General features: G+C 49.1%; 2 protein-coding genes across 6 annotated transcripts in view; one reads left to right on the top strand and one right to left on the bottom strand.

Moving 5' to 3' along the window:
• The window catches only part of Cora (erythrocyte membrane protein band 4.1 like coracle), a 48,640-nt gene extending 28,195 nt beyond the window's left edge, over nucleotides 1–20,445 (top strand). For 2 of the 5 annotated variants that reach the window (XM_077690552.1, XM_077690551.1), the window contains exons 13-18: nucleotides 382–1,149; nucleotides 3,896–4,381; nucleotides 12,711–12,893; nucleotides 14,520–14,801; nucleotides 16,356–16,551; nucleotides 18,126–20,445. In XM_077690552.1, the coding sequence (XP_077546678.1) occupies nucleotides 382–1,149; nucleotides 3,896–4,381; nucleotides 12,711–12,893; nucleotides 14,520–14,801; nucleotides 16,356–16,538 (1,902 nt within the window). In that variant the 3' untranslated portion in view covers nucleotides 16,539–16,551; nucleotides 18,126–20,445. The remainder of the gene's footprint in view (nucleotides 1–381; nucleotides 1,150–3,895; nucleotides 4,382–12,710; nucleotides 12,894–14,519; nucleotides 14,802–16,355; nucleotides 16,552–18,125) is intronic. The other 3 variants (XM_077690555.1, XM_077690553.1, XM_077690554.1) reach the window with 3 other exon arrangements.
• On the bottom strand, nucleotides 20,414–25,003 carry LOC144159206 (splicing regulator SDE2). Its single transcript, XM_077690556.1, has 5 exons — nucleotides 24,770–25,003; nucleotides 23,913–24,142; nucleotides 23,379–23,530; nucleotides 22,568–22,687; nucleotides 20,414–20,613 (listed from the first exon to the last, which is right to left on the bottom strand). The coding sequence occupies exons 1-5, from the start codon at nucleotides 24,875–24,877 to the stop codon at nucleotides 20,435–20,437; spliced, it is 789 nt and encodes a 262-aa protein (XP_077546682.1). The 5' UTR covers nucleotides 24,878–25,003; the 3' UTR covers nucleotides 20,414–20,434.
• Nucleotides 25,004–25,285: the final 282 nt, after the last annotated feature.

Genomic DNA, 25,285 nt, shown 5'->3' with positions numbered 1-25,285 from the left:
CTGGATGAGACAGCCAGTCTGTCGCAGCATTCAGGAAGCCCTCTTTCACTCACTTTTTTGCCGAGCACTGCTTGTCGAGAGTGCACATAAAGTTTTTCTCAGCGTCATGGTCCTCTGAATCGCAGTTTGCTTGGAACGGTTGCAAAAAGCTGCTGCCCCCGGGCACATACGCATGCACCCCTCACCGCGCGTGCCCACTAACGTTCCTTTGTATTCTCTTCTTCTCTACCCCCTCTCTCTCTCCTCACGCACGCCCCCTTCCTGTCCTAATGTGACCGTGCTGCCTGCATGGCTGCTGCTGCTGCTGCTGCTGCGACGGCGTCCCATTCCCCCCTGCACACCGCGGCCGGCTCGTCGTCGGGCTCCGCTGCAAACCTTCAGGCGACGGCAAAGGAAGCTCGTCCGGTGAGCGGAGCTGCGGAGCTCGCTGCGAAGAAGAGCCCCGGAGTGCAACCACCCGGGGCGAAGTCGGCCGCCGCAGAGCCCCCGGCCACGAAAGCCTCGAAGCTCGCCGAGGGCGGCAAGGTCAGTCCGCACGGCGGTAAGGAGCTGCCCGGAGCTGTCAAGACGGAGGTCGGCAAGAAGGTCGCGAGTTCCTCACCGCGGGAGGAGCCTCTCAAGAAGAGTTTGTCCGGCGAGGGCGAGGACGGGGTGCGGGTGATCTGTCTGGAGGACCCCGGCACCGGGATGGTGCACGAGGTGTACGTCACCGACGACCGGCTGCCCAAGGGGGCGTCGGCGGCGTCGGTCCTCGGCCCGGGCAGGGCGGGCGGTCTCGGAGACGAGCGCCAGCTGCGGCCGACCAAGTCGGAGACACGCCTCGAGAGTGGCTTCACCGAGAAGAGCATCCGCGACCAGGACGTCACGCGACTGGAGCTGTCGCGGTCGCGCGAGAAGCTGGTGCCCCTGGCCGAGCAGACGTCGCCCGAGGGCACCTACCGCAAGGGCGGCGGCAGCGGGGGGCCGGCCCAGTTCTGGCCCCCCACCACGGGGTCAAAGGGCGCGGCCGCTAAGTTGGGTGGGGGGGACGCGGCGCAGGAGGACGCCGTGGGACCCGCAGACACGAGCACCCCGCGTCCGGCCGGACGGGCGGCCATGGCGTTCACCACGAAAGCAACAGCCCCCTTCACCAGGGAGTACACCTACCAGGTGAGCTTGGCTCGACCTGGACCCGCTGCGGGGGCTCAATGGCCAAGGGGTTGCGCTGCTGAGCACGAGGATGTGGGTTCAATCCCAACCGCGGCGGCCGCTTTTCTGATGGAGCCAAAAAGCAAAAACGTCCGCGTGTATTAGATTTCGGCGAAGGTTAAAGATCCCCAGGTGGTCAAAATTAATCCAGAGCCCTCCACTACAGCGCGCCTCATCGCCTGCGTTGTGTCGGCACGTTAAACCGTACAATCAATCAAAATCAATCAATCATTGGGTTGGCTTGGATAACGGCCGAATGTGAGCCGCGTCGGCATCGTTCTGCTTGAGGGGTTGATTTTGTATATAATCGCTAAAAGACACTTGAAAAGCAGCGAAAAAAGTGCCTAATGTGAGCAGCATTGGCTCAATTCAGTGTGAGTGGCTTGATTGCGTTTTTAGATACTGAAGGGCACTTTGGAAAGCGAGAAAGTGGTAAAATGCACCCTGAGGACTTCTTCAACATGGCGGAAATGTTCGTGGACTGTGTGTTAGGAGCATGCTAACAAGCCTAAAGATGGGGAAGGACTTGGAAGGACGAGGCTAGGGAGACGAGTTGTAAGTCTTGAAAACCCTGCGTACACAAATTGGGGCCTAAACACTCCTAAGAGCACTAATTAGACTGCATAATAACACAACGAATGTGTGTGTGCACATTGGGTTTTCTTTTTTCTTATTTCTGTTGATGCGGAGTTTAGGCAGTTAGAATGTTGGATGCATGAGTGAAACGTATGTCAAGATTATTGGTCTGTTAGCATACAACAGATTTGGCAGTGGTTGCTTCTCTCCCACACTGTAGTACTCGACCGTGATGGCTCCGACTAGGCCGCAAAACGGCATTTTTATTATCGGAAGGGGTGGTTGGCATCTCACTCGTTTTCACACGTGCTCATTTAATGCTGTCACAAAAAGGCATAGACGTGATATCAGCAGGGCAGGCGCCCACTCCCAGCTGTCTTGTTTAGATAATCATTGTGTACTTTCAGATAAAAACAGCAGATTCTTATTAGACCTTCACAAGGTCGTTACACGCACACCTTGTGCGTGTTAGGCAGTTGCCTACTGGCACACACGCTCTAGCCTTCATTGCTTTCGCTTGCACGTTTCAAAGGTTGCACCTAAATCAACAACAGAAACAAAAAAAAAAGTGCAGCTGATGTTCTGCGCAGAAAAGAGTTAGCTGTTTCACGGTACTGACTTTTCTGCTGCTCGATTCGTTGCTAGTTACCTACGAGAGCTAATGTGTACAAGGAATTGCAGGCCGGTGTAATGCCATGCATACGCAGTCTTTGCTCTGAAGACTGAAATTGAGAGAAAAAAAAAATTAAGGCATAAATGCTCTTATTTAAAATGTCATCTTGCACAAAGCCTTTACTCTGGCCGAGAGAACAATCCCACTTTAAGTTCAATTATGTCCATTCAATTGGAAAGTCCTGCTTTGGGTTCCTCTTTGGTGTATTTTGCAAACGGTTGAATTTTTTTTAAGCAGGACTTTATCCCACAAGACTAGTACCTAGTCTTGCATGTTCACGGGGGAAAAAAAAAGAGACGTTTGTGGACAAAAACCGATCTAAATTTTACTCTCTTTGTAAGGTCATATTTGTAAAATGTACTTTAGCAAGTCGGGACAGTTTTGGTTTTCTTCGACTCACTTTGTGCCAATTTTGAAACCACGCAGTCCTGTGAAAACGGTACATGATTGTTTATTGGGACAAAAAGATGGGACAGCAGTAGTGGACCTCGAAAACGGTACTGTCCAGGCTAAAACGGGACGTATGGTCTATGCATGCGTCATGTCATCGCCATGGTGACAAAATACGACCTTGTTCAACTTGAAAGGACTAGGCTTTGGTAACACACTCAGTGCCATTCCAGCCATAAAAGACTTTTGTAGCTGAAAAAAAAAATGGAACAGTTAAAAAAAATTTCAAATTTTGTGCTACAGTGACATGGTATGGGGATGAGTGATGTTTTAAGCCAGCACTAAAAACTGGAATTTTTAATGGTTTAACTGCTTGTTAGCATTCAAATGATGCGATAAAATGCTACTAGAGGCCCCGCTGCGGTCGCCCAGTCATTGTTCGTGGCGGTGGCCTGGATTGGTGTCCACCAATCACGCAACAGGATTCTGTGATATCGTAGAGAAAGTGGTGGAATGGGCTGTGCAGTCACCACTGCATCGCCTGTTTTCTTTAAAACCTCGATTATGTGCTTGAAGTCTGTAATAAATTTTCTTTTGTTGTTATTGGGACAGAGTAGTCTTTTTAATAAATCAAACTGGTATATTGTCTTCATGGCCCCATTCATATTGGTACACTGTTCATGTAGGTTATATGCACAGAAATACGGTGTATAGGCTGAAATGTACATGCAGTTATCTACATTTTAGTGATTTCACAAGTGGCAAGGCTTTTGTCATAAAGTTCAATATATCATCTCCTAATTGTACATGTTCTCATTCCTAATTCACCATGGAGGGGGGGGGGATGGGGAGCATTTTGTAAGTGAAGTCGTTCTACCCTCTTCAGCGACAACCGTAGGCATTGCATCACACCCACCAATGCCATTGTTTTATAACTAAAGGTGGGCTATCTTTCACAGTAGCGAAGCGCTCTGGGGAATAAACTTAATTTTAACATTTTTTTCAGAATAGTGAGGCTGCCAAGTGCACCCTGGACTAAATTTCCCTCGCTCGCTTGTTCCTCCGAAGGTGTCTGGCGAGGACACCAAGCGGCCCTACAGCCCGACGCGCGGCGGCGGCTTCAGCTACAGCCCTCCGCCCATGGAGACTGCTGCCTCGGAGCCGGCGACCAAGTCGCCCACGGGGAGACCCGGCAGCGGCGACGGGGGTGCCGTTCGCCAGGCCACGGGGCTGGCGTTCACCTACTCGCCCACCCGGGTGGCCGCGGGGCCACCCAGCTGGAACGAGGCCGGCTCCAAGCGCAGCCCGTCGGCGGCCGCCACCACACCGACCCCGCCGGCGACCGCAGGCAAGGGCCTGGACTCGCCCTCTTCGGAGTCCTCGGAGAGCAGCCTGGACGAGTACCGAGAGGAGCGGCCGCGGCCGTCGCGGATCCCTACCAAGAAGGACGGCGCCACCCGCCCCAAGGTGGTGGGCGTCGTGCCTTCGCTGGCAGCCAGCCGCTCGCCGCCTGCCACTGGCAGCCACGCCAAGCTAGGGGACGCCCACCCCAAGGTACGGCTGGCACTGGGGGGCATGGAGGGGAAACGGTGCTTGCTAGGGCTAGAAGGACGGTACCACGGTGTAAGGTATACTTTTAAGTGCAGAGCACTTTAAGGGCTCGCCTTGTCGTCGTAGCTCGCTCGCTGGACCAAAGTAGAGCCACATGACGTTCTGTCGTAGCGGCTGTCGTCGCGGCGTAACCCAGAGACTTCGAAAGCCGAGCGGTTTATATAGTCATATGCATTCGAAACTCATGAACCGGTGGTGCTTGGCATACAGCTCCCCGTTGTTTAGTGCAAAGAAAACTGTAGGCACATTTGAGGAAAAATATACGTAATTAACCGGCAGCGCCCGCGTACATTTAGTTAGGAACGCTCGTTGGGTTGGCTTTTACGATAGTAAGCGAGAAAAAAGTGGCAGTGCATTGCTGGCATTTGCAAGGATAAAAGCAAGCACAAAAAGAACAGAACTCCTGTTGGCGCAGTTTCAGGCAGGGAGTGCGCGAGCACTGCGAAGGCGGGAAATTTGAAATGCGTTGGGTGGTAGCAGTGAGCGGATAACAGCGCTGCAGCCTGTTATGGCGAATCACTGCTCTGCACTTCCGACAGCTTTCACATTGAGTGGAACGGCTTTAATTTGTATATGAGGATACAGCTTGCAAAACAAACCTTTACTCGTTGTTCTAATAAAGTTGTCAAACAGACGCTGCTGAGACCGTTGACTGCAACGCCCTCCAGCGCGAGAGAAAAGAAGCTGCCCGAGCGCCATTCGCTCGGAGGGGTTCAAATCTTTTCGGCACCTCATCGGGCCTTCTCTGCAGCTTTCGTAACTGGTCGTCTGCTCGCCGCGGCTTGGCTGATACTACGGTACTGATACCGCCTGCCGATGGAGCAGACGATAATTTGGAGAAAGCTGTGCGAAAGCGTTTGCGCTTGCCGATGTGTTTCAACGTGTTCTGGGCTGGTGTTTTGAGTAGGGATGGACGAATATTTGGGGTTGTCGAATATTTGATCGAATTGCTCTCTATTCGTTATTCACTTCGATCCGAATGCGAAAATTCAATATTTTCGAATTTTTCGGCGCTCGTGTATAGCAGCCAAAAGCCAAGCTTTTCGGTCAAGCCTTCCGAGATGTCATCCCAGGCTTGTCGCAATACCCCGCCAATGCTGACATTTCTATCATCAGAGCCAAGTGGTTGCCTTGCCTAGAGGTTCGAGGAGCTCTCGCCTGCGGTCGCACTTTCCGTTCAACGGTGGCACAGAAACGACGCCGCTGCCGACATAGCGGCTCCCAGCTGTGCACTTGTACTGCCCATAGAGTTTCATACTAATATATGCTAGAGGGAAATCTGGCGCCACTGTCTAGGGAAGCCACGCTTCAGCGAGCGTGCCGCCATGTACCCGGCAGGTACGTTCCACTTGTCCTTGGCATGGCTCATGAACAGGCTGAAACGTTGGCTATGGGTGCAAAAAAGCAACAATATTATCGTAGATTGTTCATGAAATTTGTGTTGTTATTATAAAATTGAACCTCCAAAATGTCAGTAGTTTTGTAGAAGCTTAATGTACGATGAACAAAAAAAAATGTTACTTTTTTTGTTGATTTTGGCTTCGAGACAAAAAAGAAGCCGTATGGCTAGCTAAGCCAAGCAGACGAGGAACGTCGGTAGCAGCAATGGCGCCGCCCGTGGCAGCCCGCGACTGCAGCGACAGATTTCCCTCTAGTATATATTAGTATGAAACTCTATGGTACTGCCGATTCGATACGTAATTGGCGGAACACTTCAAAATGGTGGCCTCCTTCTTCTTAGGTGGTTCGGGTGAAAAGGAAAAGGAAGTGCACTGGGGATATTATTGAGCCCAACTGGGGGCTCACCTGCATACAACCCAGTGCGGTGGGGAGGGGAGGAGGGGATATAAAGATTAGAGAGGAGAAAGGGGGTGATAGAGGGATAGGTAGGCGATTAACAAAAGGGTGGCCTGTAACTTGCACTTTGGTTGGCTATGGCCGCGGATACTAGTGGCTGCAATACTCTTTCTTTAGTGGAGCTTCTAGGTGGCGCTAAAAACTTCAGAGCCAACTGCGCGTCACTTTTCTATTTTGGTGACTACTAATTGCATTGAATATAAATATTCTAATCTAAGTCAACCCATCCCTCTTGTATTGACTTTTTTTTTCAGTATCTGCTTAGAATTTAGTGAATTAGAATGTATTAAAAATGGCAGCTCACTGCATGAGCTGTGACAGACTACTTGGGCGTCCATGTGCTCCCACGTTCGGAAAATCCTCTGTAGTGGTGGAGGAACCATGGCAGTTGGCTTTGCTCCGGGCTGGCCGAGGTGGCACGAAAGTACATTTCAATTCCTGCCACACAAGGGAGGAGCGAGAGGCCGTTCTCGAGCAGGAAATGTTGGCAGAAGCCAGCAGGAGCTGCTTCTCCCAGAGCATGTGGAGCAACTTACATTTCTTCACGAAAAATTGTGAATACAGTAAAGGAAAGCTGTGCATGCAATTTTTGAATAAATACTTAACTGGTAACAGTTTCGCAAAATGTTGTGCCTACGTGAGTTTTAATTCCTAGTCGGGTCAGATTTTGCTCATTTTTCTTTGTAATTTGTGATGTGTGATATTCGAACTATTCGACCAAATCACTATTAGTTTTGAATTCCCTTCGAACCACGAATCACCTATTCACCCATTTCTAGTTTTGAGTGGGTAACGATCAAAATAATAAACAAAACACTAAACCGAGCTGAATGTGTGCTGCGGTAGCCGTTGAATACTCACGCAAGTGAGAGTTCATGCTTGCGCAACGAAATAATGGGGTGGAAAAACTTTATAAAGGACTGCTAAATCGGTATGCACAGCTGAAGGGAAAATTTGACGTTATTTAACGTTCCCTGCAATCCTGAACAAATGAATGCGTGCTCTGCAGCAATCCCCTGCAGGCAATGATACTACTTGCAGTCGGCAGTGTTCTGAGAGTGCGGTTGTGTGAAATGGTATTTTTCGGAGCTTGGAGGGGAAGTACCTCTAAACTTCGAAGAGGGTGCGCGCTCACAAATGGCGCAGTGCCGTCAATTTTACCAGTGGCTACAGCACCCCAGCTACTCACTACAGTAAAACCTCGTTATAACGAAGTTGAAGGGGGAGTCGTAATTACTTCGTTATAAACGTTAGTTCGTTATATACAATATACCGCTAATTAACAAAGAAAAGAGGATGTACTCACCACCGAACCTCACAGCAGCCGCCACGAGAGAAAAACGACCGTGGCGTGGAGAAAAACCAGCGAAAAAAAATACGAACAGCAAGAATCAACTTTATTCGCGCGAAATGGCTCATCACTTGATCGAAACAGCACATCAGCCGTTGCGGCTCACTTTGCAGAAAAGAAATCCTTGATGGATTGCTGCCGAGTCTTCTTCAGACGAATGATGGCTTTTTCAGCTGCAGCCGCAATTTCGATGCCGTCCTCGCCGTCATCATGCGCGCCAAAGAAGCAGCGCAGCAGCTCTGCCGCATCCAGCGCTTGTGCGGACGTCGGTACGTCGGACTCGCCGACATTAGGCTCCGGGCTGTCATCGCAGTCCTCATCAGGCACCCCGGTCACCTCACGTACAATTTCCTCCTCTGTTAGCTCCTCCGTCGTTATTGCGTCAGCATCGGCACTGACGTACGTATAGAAGGTGTCGCAGTCAGGGATAACACCGGCGTGAAGAAGAGCGTCCCACGACGCCAGGGATTGGTCGCCTGCGGCACTCTCATTGACGGCAGCATCTAGATCGTCGCTGTCACCACTGCTTACGCCAAATGAGGCGTGCCGGAAGCAATTGGCTATCGTGCTTGCCGAAACATCCATCCAGGCACCCTGCAGCATGTCGATCGCCATGTACAGGTCGATCGTCGTCCTGCGCTCCATGCGCATGTTCACGAGAATTCTGTCAATCACACGCTTGCGGTAGCCCGACTTGAAGCTCACTATAACCCCTTGGTCCAGGTTTTGCACAACAGCCGTGCAGTTTGGGGGCAGGAAACATAACTCGATGTTCCGCAGCGCAGTGGCAGTGTGGTGGGTCGCGCAGTTGTCCAGGACGAGGCATACCTTTCGGTTCTGCTTGCCGAGCCGCTCGTCCCATTCCCGCAGCCACTGTGCGAAAATGTCCCTAGTCATCCATGCTTTCCGGTTGGAAACATAACTAATTTGTAGCTTCCTTTTCCCTTTGAAGCATCTTGGCGACGCACTTTTGCCGATCACGAGGGCTGGCAACTTTTCCGAGCCGTCCATGTTTGCGCAGAGCAACACGGTCACGTGGACCTTGCTCTGCTTACCCCCCTGGCAGCGTTCACCCTTTAGAGCCAAGGTTTTTTGCGGCAACATTTGGTAAAAAAGGGCGGTCTCATCTGCGTTGAATACATCTTTCGGGCTGTACTTTTCAAGTAGCTGTCCAACGTTTTTCTCCACCCACGCCACAGCAGCTTCACGGTCGACGGATTGAGCTTCACCTCTGACGGCCCTGCCGACGATGTCGTGGCGCTCCTTGAAACGCTGCAGCCAGCCGGCACTTGCGACAAAATCGTCGTGTCCCATGATGCATGCAAAGTCTCTCCCCTTCCTCTGCAAAAGTGCCCCACTCACAGGAATTCCGCTTGCTCTCGCTTCCAAAAACCATTTAAACACGGCCTTCTCTACCGCTTCGAAGGCTGGGGCTCGGAGCTTCTTCCTGTCGCCTTTGACGCCACGTGCGACAGCACCGGCGACAACTTCCTTGCTGCTCAAAATCGTGGACAGCGTGCTCAACGCTATGCCGAAATCTTCGGCCACTTTTTTTTTCTTTGCGCCCGACTCGACGGCTTTAAGCATGGCCGCCTTCTGCTCGATTGAGATTGTTTTCCGCTTCCGTTTGCCGTTGCCGTCGTCCATCTTCTTTCTGCTCGCACGGCCGATCCGATTGCAAAGCTGACACTCGAATCTCGAATAATCGCAGGCAACGCCAAAAACCGCGGTCGGCGCAGCAGCGCAGCGCCCCAAACATGCCCGGATGCGGAAGAGCGGGCGGGTCCACGAGTTCAGCACGGAGGGGGAGGCCGGCAGACGCGCCAGTTCGCGCGGGTTGCCAGGCGGCTTGTTGCCATTTTAGCGCGCGGGAGTTGGCAGCGACCCTGCGAGCGGGAGTTTTCAATTACCTCGTCCGTAATGAGACGTTAACCGTCGCGCGCTATAAGACATTGACCTGTCGGTCGCAGAGCGGTCAGTAAGTGCTCGTTTTGGGGAAAAAATGGTTCGTTATACCCATTGTAAGGACATTTTAAATTCGTTAAAACGAGGTTTTAAATACATGGGCATCTATGGGAATTTCTAGGGGATTTACGATTGCTTCGTTATATCCATTAGTTCGTTATATACCGTTTCGTTATAACGAGGTTTTACTGTACTAGGAGCGACAAAAAGGACGCGTTTGCTGCCGGAACAGCGCCCCAAAATACAAGGAACGCAGCTAAATTGAATGAATTAAACTAGCGGTGAGTACGCTGATATTTCTTTGTCGTAAATGGCGTTGCACAACTTGGGTAAGTTCACGTACGAAGCAAAGGAGACGAAGCAATGTTGTTGGAGTCGCTGGCAGAGCCCAATGTTCAGAGGAGCTTCGGCGCGGGTCTAAATGAACTTGGGACGGCCGCACCCCTGCAGATGTTTTAACAATGTGGTAAAATCGCGCGTTAACATCACGTTGTGTGAACTCACACGGTGCGCTAACACAAACAAAGTTGCTTCACATGCATGCCGCTGGTGCATGCAAACCATCCTGCTCTGGACAGTCATTGGTGAAGCTGTGTAAGTCGGCGCTGTTGCAAAGTTACGACTTATACCGCCAGATGACATTTCAAACGGAGGTCTACATGGGGCGACACCAACTGTATTTGGCAGCTTTTTGGGCCGTTGTGTCCCCACCTAAAAGTATACCTTACACCGTTGACGGGACCATGGAAGCTCTTAACAGATCCATGATATTATTTGTCTCTGCGTTAGTCTCTGCAGGACACTGTATGTTGGTGAACATAAGCCGAGACCAGTGTGTTTGTCAAAAACTCTGTATGCAGGTGTCAACTGAAGCACCTATGATATTCTTGCAGAATTTGCCTTGATCACATTTATACTCAACTTGTTTATTTCTGAGAACCCTCACATGTACTGTTCACCAAAGCTTAACTGCAGGTGCACTTTTTCTAAGGTGACTGTTGCCATGGCAACACCAAAAGTGTAGAGGAAATGTGTGTTCCTCCGTGCTTAAGTCTGCTAAAGTTTACTCTCGGTCAGAGTTTTCAGGATCAGTCAAGAGTAGGTTTGTTCAGCTGCAGAAATTCCCTAATCTGAGCTGTGCTGCTTTGAACCAAGTGTGAGGAGCGTGGGGAGCGTAAAACTGACCCACCAAAAGAGTTGATGTGAGCTGGTTTGTTTGGGTGTGATGTTCATGTCAGAAGTCCTGTTTCAGTTAAAAGTAACTGATCTGAGCTGTGAAATGCAAGTCTTTTAATGTCACTATGATGAGGCTTGAACGTTCATGATTACATGATTCTTTGCAGCAAGCTGCCAGTTGTGGCTATTCCCGCGTAGCTAGTGCAGAAGACGAACGAAACACTTTCGAGGACATAATGGGAGCTTTTGCTTTCTTTATTTATTTTAGGCTTTTGCGAATATTTGGGTGCTTCGAATATTCGAATGAATATTACAGTATTCGAATTCGCTTCAGCTAGAATTTAAAATTTCCGATATTTCAAAGTATTCTGAGTGAACGAATATCAAAACTTTGTTCAAGTTTCGGTTTCGTTAGGCAAGCTGCAGTGCCATTGACATCAGCCCTACATTTTGACTACATGTGGAGCCAAGACAAGCTAAGCCACATTCAGAGCGTTGTCGTAGCCTTCTTACGCGTGCATGTTCGTCAGGATAGTCGAGGTTCCTGTTTCATTGTTTCAAACAATGAAACGGTAACAAAACAATTTGTTTGGTTACCGTGTGACACGGGTGCAGTGAGCATGTGCTGATTGCACTCTGCTCTTGAACTTCAGTGGCCATTAGTTGCTTCAATCAGTTAATTAAGTGACATGGCAAATGCGTCCACGGGTGCGAACCCAATACATATTGTGGAATCTTGATGATATGATTCTGGGTCATACAAATTTCGGGATGATACGAATTTCTGATAAGTCCTGGCAAAATTGCATTGTTTGCAATGGGAAAAATTTTGGCTCTCGCGAACGGGCCTGCGAGGCCCGGCCGATGATACGAACAAGCCGGCGAGGCGCCCGACTGCCGAACGAGCAAGCGAGGCGACGTACGGGCTCTTTCTCCCATCTCTGTCGCTTTTTCTCCAGGAACAGCCGGACTGTTGTTGTCTGCTCGCGAAAACGTGCCGTGCACTCCACAGGCATGCTGACGTCGCCGTGAAACCACCCGCATGCTGCGCGGGACGCGGCCGGCCGCGGCAACCAGGCAGTCGCGAAGTGGTGCGGGGCGCTCAAGCCACCGCTTCTAATGACTCTTTAAAATGCCGCTCAAAGCACACATGAAGTTTCTTGTGCGGTGAATGAGCTAATAATGTGGGCGAAAACGAAGCTATAAAACATCATCCGCGCCACTAGTGAAAGCGCCCATGACATATCTGCCGGGGTGCTAAGCCTAAACATTTATGGCAGAGCCAGCCAGCCGTCTCGAGCGCTTCGAAACTGAGGCTCCGAGGCACGCGCCTTTCCATTGGTGCAAATCGTCAGGCTCCTCCCACTGCCACGTGCGTCGCGTACCATTTTCTGACCGAGGCACAGGCGGGTGCGGAATCGCCGACGCGGCTGTAAAAATATTGTGCGTCCAACACCGACGCGCACGAATCGCTTGCAAAAACGCTCCTGTAGTGAGCTTGGGCACTGCGAGTGAGGAGACGAAAGTCCAGAAATTACCGCTCGGCGACATGGAGGTTTAAAAAAAGCAGAAAAACGTCACACATTTCTCCACACGAAAGTAAGAAAATAAATAAACGAAAACTTTTTTTGGTGCTCGATTTTTTGGTCTGTGTTGGTTCATACGAATTTCGGATCATACGAATATTTTTCGCGGTCCCGTGAGATTTGTTTCATCGAGATTTTACTGTAGAACTTTTTATGAAGGTCCCGCCAGGGCCGGAAGCTCCATGTCTCAGTAACAGGAAGCTGAGGGACACCTGACAGCTATTTGAATTTGCTTCGAAAGTATGCGAACCAAAGGACTATTTGCTTCGAATTTGCTTCGAACTAAAATAGGTATTGCTGTTCGCACAAGCCTAATTTATTTATTTCTCTCTTCCAGGACACCAAGTCTCGCATTCCAGGCTTGCCAGGCCAGCAGCCGTCCTCATGGAGTGGCGGAGGTGCTGAGCCAGGCAGTCGTGGAACGGAGCGGTCTGGCATTAGGGCCCCTGGAACAGGGCCCACATCTCCGCTGCAGTCCAAGACACTGCTGGACTCCCGAAAGGCCACTTCGCCCGACCAGGTGTGTGAACAGTAGGCGCAGTCACTTTGGAAGCATCGGTGCTGCTTTGAGGAAACTTGTAGCCCTTGTCCGGTCTAGTGTCGGTCATTATTCTGATGGTCTAATGTCCCGTAGGGCTATATTGAAAAACAGCCAACAGGCTCAGTGTTAGAATAGTGTGAGAACACAGTGGTGCCACCTGTTGGTGTGTAGAAGATTCCCCACAGCCCATTGGTAGCAGTCCTTTTGCAACGTTCTCACTCCCGTAGTCAGCACACTTTCTGTAATTAACTGTTTCGTTACGGCAGAAAAACGGTCGATTTTGAGTGCCTCCACAAAATTTTTTCTCTCTTGGGCTACTGAATGCACTTAGCATTGCTACGCATGAAATTGTAGCTTACAGATCGGGTTGTTCTTTTTCGGGTTTTATATATTTTTTTAAATCATGTGGTAAAAATCGGGTCTTATTTTTCAAACTGATACTTGGGGAGAAATCTGATTTTTTTGTAAAACAATCCCTAAATTCGGGTTTTTTTTTTAGGGGGGGGGGGTTAAATATTGAGATGCACTAAGTTATATAATCAATTTATTTTAGAAAGTATTACGAGCTCCTTAACACGCTAACTTTGGTGTTTTTTAGAAGCTGGTAATCTGTGGGACATCAGGGTTTTAGTTCTAGTAACTACTCTCCGGAATTTAGTGTGAATAAGTCACGATGCCAATAAAGAGCACTCATTTTATTGACAAAAAGCTGGTCATAGATATTTTACACATCCTTGTTTGCGCTCATCATCATCTGCATGCGCCAACATGTCGGTCTCCATTCGAAACCTGGCCGATCGTTGGGCTGGGAGAATGTTCTCTCGACATCGCAGCTTCCATTTTCAAGGCACAACAATGTCAGTGCTGCATTTGCCAACCTAGGGTAATGGGCGGTAGAGTAATGCTAATACTCAACGAGTTCGACTGCTGTGTTTGTGGGGCTTGCTCCAGCAAGTACTGGTTGGGAACAGCTGACTGTCAGCCCACAATTGTGCGGATAGCGACTTTGGAAAGGTCCATTCGGGGAGAAATCTGGTTTAACCCGATTCTGCTGAAACATGTTCGGGGTGTAAGAATCGGGTGAAATCAAGTTTTACCCCAAAACGAACAACCCTACTTATAGACTGCTCTTTCAAACACATAACAGCAGTTTTGTGAAAGGTACTATTATTTTTTTTATTGGTCAAATAAACAGAAAGACATGCACAAAAAAGTATACGCACAATGTATATAGGCGATTGTACTGAGCCGAAGAATTATTTTAGGAGTTTTAAGATGTACAAGTTGTTCCTCCGTTCCTAAGCTACGATTCAATACATACGTCAGCGCTGTACACCAAGTTTCGGATTATTGCGGGCCGTCAACCTAGCGGCCCTAACGGCTCCGCCACTCCGTGAAGCCACTCGAGAGCAAGTCGGTCTCTCGAAAATATGCATCCAGGCATACCTGTTTGCGTTCTGACACAAAATAGAAGCATAGAAGCCGAAATATATGTGGCTTTAAAAAAAAAAAAACGATCTTATGGTCATTTTTCCGAAGTTGAAAGCCGCGTTCCCCCCTTGAAGATCGTTCTCTCTCCCTTGACCTTGACGATTACTGGTGCAGCGGGCCATAGTGAAGACGGAGGCCCTGAAGTACGACCCCTTGGCGGCGAGCGTGGCGCTGCCGACAAGCAGCACGACGAGCGTGCCGGTCGTGTCGACAGAGACGCGCAAGGTGGCCTACCAGGTGGCCGAGGGACCGGGACCGGGACCGGCCGGGGCGCACTTCGCGGCCACCACGGTCACGACGAGCGCGGTGCCGCCGCACGACATTGTCGAGCAGGAAGGGGAGGTGGTCAGCTCGCAGACCATCTCGAGCAAGACGCGCACTGTCGAGACCGTCACGGTAGGGGTCACCACCGCACGCCTTCTATTGTTTTAAAGGGGGGACATGGCTCTTAAAACAATTTTTTAATTTTTGAGTAAACCCCGTGAAACTTGTTCGTCTTGCTGCTTTTTCCCACTGATTTCAAATGTGCCATAATTTTTTGGTCAGTCAATTAGTTCCCAAGATAATTAGACATATTTAGCCATTTTTGGAGGAGCAATAGACAAAACAGTGTTAAACGTAAAACTGTAACCTTTATATTTTTCAATACTATGAACCCTGGAGAATGCAATAAGAGAGGCAGGTTCTAGATACACCGCTTGGAACTAATTTTACAGCTCATTAAACTTTGGTGTTCGAAATGGGCACTCGAAATGGTTCCTTGCCACTGGTGCCACCAAGGTTTAATGAGCTGTAAAATTAGTTCCAAGTGGTGCATATAAAACCGCTTTTGCATTCACCAGGGTTCACAGTATTGGAAAATATGAAGATAACAGTTTTACGTTTAACACTGTTTTGTCTATTGCTCCTCCAAAAATGGCTAAATATGTCTAATTATCTTGGGAACTAATTGACTGACCAAAAAATTACGGCACATTTGAAATCAGTGGGAAAAAGCAGCAAGACGAAAACCTTAAATGCCATGAGTTAGCAAAACCGCCCCCCTTATCCATCTCCCAAATGCTCCGTTCCCATTCTAAAACTGATGTGCAGACGCTGACACAGCAAACGCGTGAAGCAATACAACCGACGGCACCTGCGCGCAACCAAAAGTAGGCAGAGCATGCATGTCGGCTGCTAAAAAAACTGTGTTGTACCGCCGAGTGGAACCAATGACTGCTGTGCATAAAGGGCCTCGACAAGTGTGTCTAGGTGGTCTTGCTCCGAGTTGACAAACTCGTAGCATCCACAGTGCTTTGTGGCGCGAGGTAAGGGTGAAGGCCCCAGGCCCTATAGCTGGCACTTTTTAGTGAACAATAACTCAGCTAATACGTAACACTTGCAGATTATTTTTGCGGTAGGACGTTCCAAGGGCAGTACTCCAACTGTGTGCGTAAAATTGCAACCTTTGGAATGCTATTTAGGGCTCCTTTAAAAACTGCCGAAATTGCAGTACTTTGAATTACTGAGTAGGGTGGTTGGGAAGTCGGTGTAAGTTGATGGCAGTCGTGAGGGCATTTTGTGCTGCTTCAAGTTTTGGATTGTCTGAGCTTCAACTAACGACCCTTTCATGTTTGCCATTTTGTTAATGAGTTACAGATAGTCATGATAGCCTGAGCACGCCACACACCACCATACTACATCATAGAGTGAACATAAGGTGGGCAGCCCTCAGAAGACCATCTTTAATGAATCATGCGCTGTCAAGACTGTCTGCGTAATCTGCCATGAGTCACAGTAAGCAAAATTGTTCATTATGACCGTGGCCATGTGTTAAGTGCTGCACGTGTAAGTGTACGTGCTATCCTAGTCTCAGCTAGCAACCTAACAGCCAGTAGCACAAAACCATCGTTCATTCTACTTGGATTGGATTGGCTTGAGTGCATGTCGGCTGCCCTCCCTCCCTCGCAGTACAAGATGGAGCGTGACGGTGTGGTGGAAACCCGGGTGGAGCAGAAGATCACCATCCAGAGTGACGGAGACCCCATCGACCATGACCGAGCGCTGGCGCAGGCGATTCAAGAGGCCACCATGATGAATCCAGACATGACTGTAGAGAAGATCGAGATCCAGCAGCAGTCGCAGGCCAAATGAGGCGCCCCACTGGGTGAGACTTGGCTTGGCTCGTCATGGCTTGGCGCTTTCTGATGGGCTTCGTTTCGAGACTGGCTTACAGGGTAGTCAGCTTTGAGATGATAGTGGAAAATCGAGGCGCAGTGGTGGCCGCACGTGAAATGAGGCACCCACTGGGTGAAAGGCTTGGCTCGTCCTGGCTTGGGGCTTTCTGCTGGGCTTCGTTTCGAGAGGGAGAGCGTTGAGAGACTAGTGGCGTGTAATTTGGTTATTGCTCAGTCATTGCAGTTTAGTCTCTTGATGACTGTGCCATATCAATGAAAAGCACGTTTAGGTAACCAATTCTTAAGTACCGTGGTGGTTGATCTAATAACCAATAGCAAAACCAAGGCCGATAACACAGCCACGAGGATACACCTTTTGTTCCTTGCATCACTTGATTACTGGTAAACGTGCGTCCGCTGATGCTATGTTCGTCATGTCCAGCTGCACTGCTCAATCGTCTAGGTTCACGATTAGAACCGTGTGCTGCCACATCGGTGCCGCCGCAGCAGACCATAAAATTTTTCTGCTTCGCCGACATGCATGGCACAGTGCTTGCGCACGAGTGCAAACCAAATTTGCTTTTTTGGAACATCCTGTGGACATTGGCACTTTTTGGCACAAGCTTGATTGGGCACCCTGAGACGTAGGCTAGTGCAATTCTAGCAAAGTGACGCTGTTGGCCCTGTTGGAGGAGGAGGAAGTAACTTCATTGTGTCCAGAGGAAAGACCTAGTTATGGCCGGTGTGCTTCAGACGACGGCCAGGATGTCTTGGCTCCTAGAAGCGGCGTCGGCCCTCTGGACGGCCCAACACTGGATGGCAGGGTCCTCACTAAGCAGCACGGTCTCCCAATGCTCTTTGGTGTGGATAATAAATGTTCCCTCTGTATTGCTGAAGTCTTTTCTTTTTATAGCAGGGCATTCCCAAAGCACATGCGCCAAACTTGCAAGCTGGGGGCAGTGCTTACATTTACCGTCACGAGTTTCTGGGTGGAAGTGCCTGTAGAGGCCTGGGTTGGGATATGTATTAGTCTGAAGATGCCTCCGTGCAACTTCTTGCTTTTTGGTCAGCAAGGGGTTGGCTGCTGGGTACTTCCGTCTTTCGCCTCTGTATTGGTCGAGCACGTCCCGGTAGGTGCACAGGCGATCCATTGGTGTTGTCGACAGTGTGTAGGGCGGATTGCAGGGGCTCTCGGTAGGTGAATGCTCGAGCAGCCTCGTTGGCCCGTTCGTTCCCCTCCAGGCCCGCGTGTGCGGGCGTCCATATTAAAGTGGTTTGGGTGTCTACGTTCTTGTCCTGCTGGGCAAGGACTCGCAGTGCCACACTGGAGATTCTTCCCTCTGTGAAGTTGCGGATTGCAGGTTGGGAGTCGCTGACAGTTTTCCTCGCTTGGGTTGTGGCACTTTTTTTTTTTTGCCTGCATTCAGGCTGTTTCTACTCACCTCATTGCATCTGTGTCTTGTCACGGTTTGATGCTTCACTCTGTGCAATGATTAGGAGTCGTGTGGTTCTTGACTGTTGTTTCATGACCCCGATCATTTCCCGTTCCCTTTTTTTTTCGCAGCAGCACTGCGGGACAGAGCGCCAGGCCAAGCCACCGGCAGCTACACGGTTCCATCTTCCAGTGCGCTGGGGGGCGTTGCCGCAGCTCCAGACCGGCAACTTTCTCCTCGCACAAGCAGTGTACAGACAGCTTCTATCCGTGCGCGCTTTTATCTCGTTTAGTTTCCTTTAGCCCAAAAAGCCCCGTGACGTTTTTATTGTTATCACTACTACTACTACGTGCTGCCCGATGCCCCTGCCGTTTTTAGCTGCGCGGAGCGAAGGCCTGACGAAAGTTTGGCGTCGTTTGTGGCGGTGGTGGAATATTGAGCAGTTTGCTAGCGAAATACGACACATTCCGTATAAAAATTGGCAGGGCTGTGCAGAGTACGCTCTCGTCGTGTGAAAGACAGGTTAGTGGGGCACAGCGCGACGTCAGCTCAGTAAAACGCAAGCAACGAAACGTGAATACCGTCTTTCCAGACAACTTATTTTTAAAGATCGAGCCTTCTTTTGGGTGCAGCTAACGTGTTTATGTATGAAAAGAAACGTCCTACGTTCGGCGTGGAAGCCCTCCTTTCGGGGTATTAGCTTCGTGCACTTTAGCTTTTGATGTGTAAGCGAGAATACTTCATTAACACCTTTTGAGGTGGCATGCAAAAGAACTGTGCTTAATGTAAGTATTCAGTCTTCGGCTGCAGGAAAAAAAGAAACAGGCCGTAAAGCGGTATTTTCGCTGCGTACTAAAAAGATTTTCGAGGTTTTTGCTTTACATATGTGCCGACTTGTTTTTGGACTTGGAGCAAGGCATCAAAATTGCAATAGCACATGCGGCGTTCCTTAATGTTCTAGACTGGTGCCGACAGTTTTCACAGGAAATGTCCACCTTGACATTGGCTGCATCAAGGGCAAGACGTAGGCCAAACTTGTTGCATAAACATGGAGCCCTCAGTAGAGGTAGCAAATGATAGTTATTTACTATCTAAGCTTTCCTTTTTCAACATTTTTTAACTGAGCCTCGTTTTTGAGAGGAGGACTACACAAGCGGTGTTGTTACAAAAAAAAAAAAAAGCTAGATAAGCAACTTTTGCTTGCAGGAATTCAGGCCCTGCAATTTTTGGCCGAGAGTCTAAGAGTTTATACGGCCTTTGTATTTACGCGTTGTGGTTCCACACAAAACTGAACTGAAACCTTTCCGAGAGGAAGCGACTCAAAGTGCGGAAACAACCGGACAGGCAGCCGTTGACGATTATTAAAGGACGTTCATTGCTTTTTCTTTTTGTATTTTATGCATTTATCTTGCTGCATCGCCCATTGAAATGTGGACAAAACCGTGCTCCACTGGGTAGGTTTGTTAGCAGCTTTTTGCTAGGCCACAGCATTGAGTAGGATTTTCTTAGCCACCGCGTTGAAGGCTTGCGGAGAGGTGAGAAGTTTGTTCTTCCGGCATGCCAATTTCAACAGACTACGGAAAAGTTTATTATTGTATAGCGGGGCATTGTGACCGCAAAAGCAGTGTTTATACCCAGAGTGTGCAAATGTTGGTTTTTGAAAGGCAAATCAGATTTTTAAACACCACAAAAAAATGTTTACAGCGTAGGTTATGAATAGTTGAAGAGCACACTGTAGGAGCACAATACGTTAAAAGAAATCAGCGGTAGTGGAACACAATTTTTTTCTTTCTTTTGGGCATTAGGCAAAATACGAACTTTTCGGTTACGGAAATTGACGAAGACCGTTGTGGTCGCCATGATTTTGAGAACATGTTGACAGGAGTGTATTTTGAGGAGCCGCGCACACACACATTTATCTTGGAAGCCAAGACTGTTTTACATTGAAATCTATTCTAGTTCATACTTCACTAGAGTGTGTTCATCTATTCCATTTGCTGGCCGAATCGAAGAAGACTGTTTTTGATAGCTTGCATGCGGCAACGTCGCCGGGGGAGTTACCGCTCGCGGTATTTTCAGTATTCCGACGTGGTAAGACGCCCGACGATTGCGCGGCTTTTTTCAGCACCACCGCAAGCTATTCGTTCAGTCGGGGGGGCCCTCCTGTCTGCACAGGCCTTACAAGCGCTCAGAGTGCAACGGGAGAGCCGTTGTCGTCGTTTATTAATCCGTATTGTGCGCAAAATGTCAAGAGAAGTCCCTCGTTGAACAAGTGCGCGCGATGTCTTGCGCATATCCCATCCGGTGGTTTCCCTCCCCTTCTTCCCGTACCGGCAGAGAGGACGCGTCTCATTACCCCCTCTCTGCCTCTCTTTTTCCGGGCGTGCATAAAACTGTAGTCGAGATGAGGGAGATGGAAGAGAATAATAAAAGGCAAGCTTTATTTGTCTCCGTCCTGTTGCTGTGTTTCTTTTCCTCCTCCTTTTTTTCCCACTGGAGAAGGAGACGACTCCACTGTGGCGGCGGGTTCCACGTTCGGTGAGTCTTCTTCGCCGCTTGAGCTGGTGTTGCCTGGCGATTTCTCGCCTTCACTTTTGTGAGCAGACTCGGAATCCTCATCTGGAAATACATGCGCATGTGTTGACGTTAAGAGCTTGATTTGCCACACAGAAAGTGGAGTTAGTGTCCGTCTATGTGGGAAGCTTCTGTATTGCCCCTCCACCAATAGCATGCCTGTGTCTACACGAATTGAAACCTACTTTTCCACAAGAATACGGTACGTGTAGTCACATGACTAAGCATAGATATGACATAAACATCACTTTTTTTGGGCAAAATTTAAACCTACTTTTCCACAATAATGTAATGTCACAAGGTTAAGTGTGACAATGACTGTTTTTGGCAAAACAAATCTTTTCCAGAAGAATACGGTATGTGATGGTCACAAGACTAAGCATATGTGGCATAAACATCACTGTTTCAGGCAAAATTAAAACCTACTTTTCCACAACAATACGGTACATAGATGTGACATGAACATAAATAAAGCGTGAACTGCATGACGAGTTTTTGTGATTCGTGCACATGCGATTTTTTTTTTTTTTACGCCCGCGTCGACGATTTCGCCTGCGCGGCAGCTTCTGCCTCGCTCAGAAATAAAATGATGCACATTGCGTGCAGAAGTGGGAGGAGCCTGGCGACTTGCGCCAATGGGGAGCTGCGCACCTCATGGCAGCAGTTTCAAAGCGCTTGAGACAGCCAAATGGCTCCGCCAAAGATGTTTAGGCTTACCACCCTGGCAGATATTACATGGGCACTTTCACTAGCGGTGCGGATGATGCTTTATAGTACCGTTTCCACCCACATCATAAGTTCCTTTACTGCACAAGCAACTTCGTGTGTGCCTTGAGCGGCATTTTAGACAGCGCTTGGAAGCCGCTGCTCGAGCTCCCCACACCACTTCACGGCCGAATCCTCCGCCGCCAGCTGCGCCGCACGCAGTGTGCGTGTGGTTCAGCGTCGGCACACCTGTGGCGTGCGCGGGAAATCAAGAGCAGAAAACGCTCCATGCGGTTCATGTTCAACATTTTATTGGGGTAACTTGAGCCCACCTACAAAGTGTGCAGCTGTGGTGACTACACAACAGCACAGTTGATAAAAGCCCACAGAAAATGGAAGACCCTAACAACAGTCCCCGTATCCGTTGTGCTGCGTATTAAAAAACAAATGAAGGGAGAGCGACAAAAAATTAGGTGGAATGCTACTGGAGCGTCTTTATGTCCAACATTAGCCATTCTAGCACTGAAAGCAGGTCACCTCTTCACACACAACACCTTTCTGAAGTGTTTCTGCATTGCAACATTTGTAAAATCTGGAGCAGCCTGCACAAAGCCATACAGAACAAATGAGCTATGGTGGCCTGAACATTTCAACTCTGCAATGAACAAAGTGGCCTACAATTGTTCCTATGCTCGGCTGTCCTTGAGGCAACTCTGGTCTTCTTCACTCCACCACTTGATAGCTAGATGCTTGGTTATTTTCCGGCTACCCTGCTTATCACACGCACGTAACTCTACATCCTCATTTCAATCTCCATTTCCTGCGCCGAGTTGCAGTGGCCCCCACTGGCACTTTGCCGGACGTGGCATTGTGAAAAGTTAGTCTACCTGCAACTTTTTGAGTTCAGTACAAGTTCAGACAACTAACGCGTTCTCTCAGAAAATACATTTTTTTTGTTTCACATCCCTCAGCCAAATGTGTCGGTGAAGTTCTGCTGCAGTTATGCAAATTTATGCGTATCTTTTTAGCCATGTCTATTCCTACAACATTACTTACCACTTTATTTTCTATTGCTATTCCGAGCTATCTAGCTCCACAAAGCCCACAGTCTTTACCCCATCAGTGACCCCTGGGAGCCTACATCCAACTGCATACTTTTCCACCGAAAAAAAAAAGGGGGGGGGGGGGGGGGGGCTCAATTCATATTACTAAAAACACACTGTTCAAGGTTAGCTGCCTGGCACTGCGGTGACACCAGCAGCCCAAAAGCCTAATACGATGCACTAGGCCTCACCAGAAGAGGATTCCTCGCTGGGCAGTTCGGGTAGCCACAGGGCAGCAGCTGGCCTTTTCCTGGCACTGCTTTCGCCGTTGCTGGTGGCCGCGGGTCGCTTCTTGGAGCCGGCAGCAAGCCCTGCATCACGGTTCCATACAGTTCACAAAGTGCGAAGGCAGCTCTAGGGCAAACTTTCACGCGTCTTCAACCATCCTAGACAACAGAAGACTGGGTGGTCTTCTGGCCTCTTCCTCCGTCAGGCCCCCATTTCCTTCCGGAGCTCTTGTAATAACTCCACCGTGCTTACAAAAACATATCCGAAAGTCTCGTGGACCTCCAATCTCAGCATAGGGTGTTAGGCACCCATAAAGCATAATACCGCATTCAAAGACTTTTGAATGCGGTATTTGAAAGACTTTTGAATGCGGAACCGCAGTCTTTGTGCAACCGCATTCAAAGACTGCGGTTGCACAAAGAACAAAGCACAGAGTGGTACCAGCATTATTTCTTTCACTAATCATTAGTTTTCTAGCCATACCAAAATGCAACAGTTAGACAAATGTACAGCTAACCAAATAAAATTCAGTTAACAGTTCTATTCAGCCAATAGACCAATCAGTGCAAAGCGACTTATCACTTCACTGTACATAGTTTTGCCCGACGCTGAAGGTCTAGGTTTTATTTAAACATGCCCCACAAGGTTTAAATAAGGTCAGTCCGTTGATTAAACGAAATTAACATTTCCAATGAATAAATCAATTTCAGTCAAACTAGTTGTAACTTCTACTGCCGCCAAAACTCTTCTCCTCTCCAAAGCAAATGCACCGACCTTGCGTGACGGCCTCTTGTATGCGTTCCGGAATCTGTTCCCGCAGACGCTCGTACTCGGGGTCCTGCAGTTGGTGCTGGGGCTCACGGGGTGTCTTGCGCTGCTCTCGCTGGCCCTCCCGTTCAGCCTGCTTGGCCACCCAGCGCTTCAGCCTGGTGGGAAAAAATGGAACAGCACGAAACGATTTTGCGTTATGGTAAAATTAGAATCCCCCACTTCTTTGGAACTGGTTGTAATGTTCCAGAATAATTACTTCAGAGACCGCAGGGCGTGACATAACAGACATAATTTCTGATTCCCGCATAGGGGTAACATAACACTGTTGCAATGCTTAACGCCAAGTTAGGCAGACGAACGATGTGAACTGCAATGAGTCCGTTAGACACTGCTTGTCAAGTATTGGCCCACAGATGTTGACAACGGGACATTTAGGCGCACAAACTGATTTCAAGGCAATTAAGCAACCGTCAGGCCCAGAAACACCGCAGTCAAATCGACGGAAACATTCCGAAACGTGTCAAGAGCACGGCTTACCGCGTCTCGTGGTTGATGTCGCGCAGTCGCCGTCCGCTGAGGTCCCTGCACGCTTCGCGGTTCGTGGTCTTCTCAATCTGGGCGCCGATTGCCCGCAGCATAGAGCCGAAGCCACCCTTGCCTCCGGACAGACCAGTGACTACGCAGGTAAGCCACTGTCCCGTCGTCACTGTGGCGCCCGTCAGCCGGCGTCCGCCACACGTAAGAGCCAGGCATTTCTCGGGGATCCCCTGCGTCAACGCAAAAGTTGCCGTTCAAGTCGAGCGCCGCTGAGCCCTCATTCACACAGCCGTCACCTTCTCCGTCACGTCAACAAAAAGCGACGTTGACGGAACGGAGAAGTGTTCAGACTGGATCTACACGGGAGCTTTCCGTCAGATTACAGGGTCGTCTGCCTAGTGATCAGTTTAGCCTAGAATTGAGCGTTTTTAATCTGAAAAGTAAAGAAAATTCGCTAAATTTAGCCGTAAAAATTTGTTTTCTGATTAGCTGGTTTAGCGCGGGGCATGGTCCCGTCACGTTGACGTGACGGAAACGTAGAGCTCGACCTCCCGTCACCGTCGCACCGTTTTCGGCGAGAAATCGGCCGAAAAACGGCGCCCACGACGGAAGACGGTGACGGGACGGTGACGTGACGAGGTGAAAAACGGCTGTGGGAATGAGGGTTACATGTCACTACAACTGTTCAAGATCTGAAATCTTTCACTGATCGACCGCGCAAATCCTAATACCAGTGTCGAGAACGGGTGGAAACGTTAAGTGGAACACAGATGTCTTTTAAGCTATAAAATGCTACCACCGCCCGTGAATAGTGTTATCTCGTATGCAAGTGCCTAGTAGAAAAAACGGTAAGTTACCTCGAGTCGGGCGACTTCTTGAGTAAGCTCCGCTAAAGGCGCGCCGTCGGCGTCGCAGTCGATGCACGCCGTTCGCCGGGACAAAGGTAAGCGCACGAAGATTGGCATCTTGAGAAAATGATTCCGTTGATTTAACGAACGGACCGTGCGTTGAGGAAACAACGGAGGGAAGGTTACAAAAGCGCCGTCACGACGACGGCAACAACGGCAACAACCGCCTACGCAGCGCCGATTTAGCGCTCGCTGCGCCACTAAAATCTCGGTGGCGGCATTAGGCAACATTTCTTAAAAAAATAAAATACGCTTGATTTTATTTTAAATATATATTTTTACATTAGTTTGTTATTTTATTGTAAAAATATTTGATTAATTTTCAGGGAGGGGTAAAATGTGGCGACCTTTTTTTTTGAAGTTTTGGTTTCGGTTCAGACGTTGGACGCGGAAGACAAGGACAAGCGCGCCGCTTGTTACTATCTTTCACGTCCTACGTCAGTATTTTTAAATGCAGAGCATTTC

The sequence above is a fragment of the Haemaphysalis longicornis genome, unplaced genomic scaffold (assembly GCF_048455015.1).
Source record: "Haemaphysalis longicornis isolate Haplotype H1 unplaced genomic scaffold, Haemaphysalis longicornis Haplotype H1 scaffold_10, whole genome shotgun sequence".
NCBI classification, from domain to species: domain Eukaryota; kingdom Metazoa; phylum Arthropoda; class Arachnida; order Ixodida; family Ixodidae; genus Haemaphysalis; species Haemaphysalis longicornis.
The sequence above is the reverse complement of the archived record's forward strand: the minus strand, read 5'-3'. Positions and strand labels throughout refer to the sequence as shown.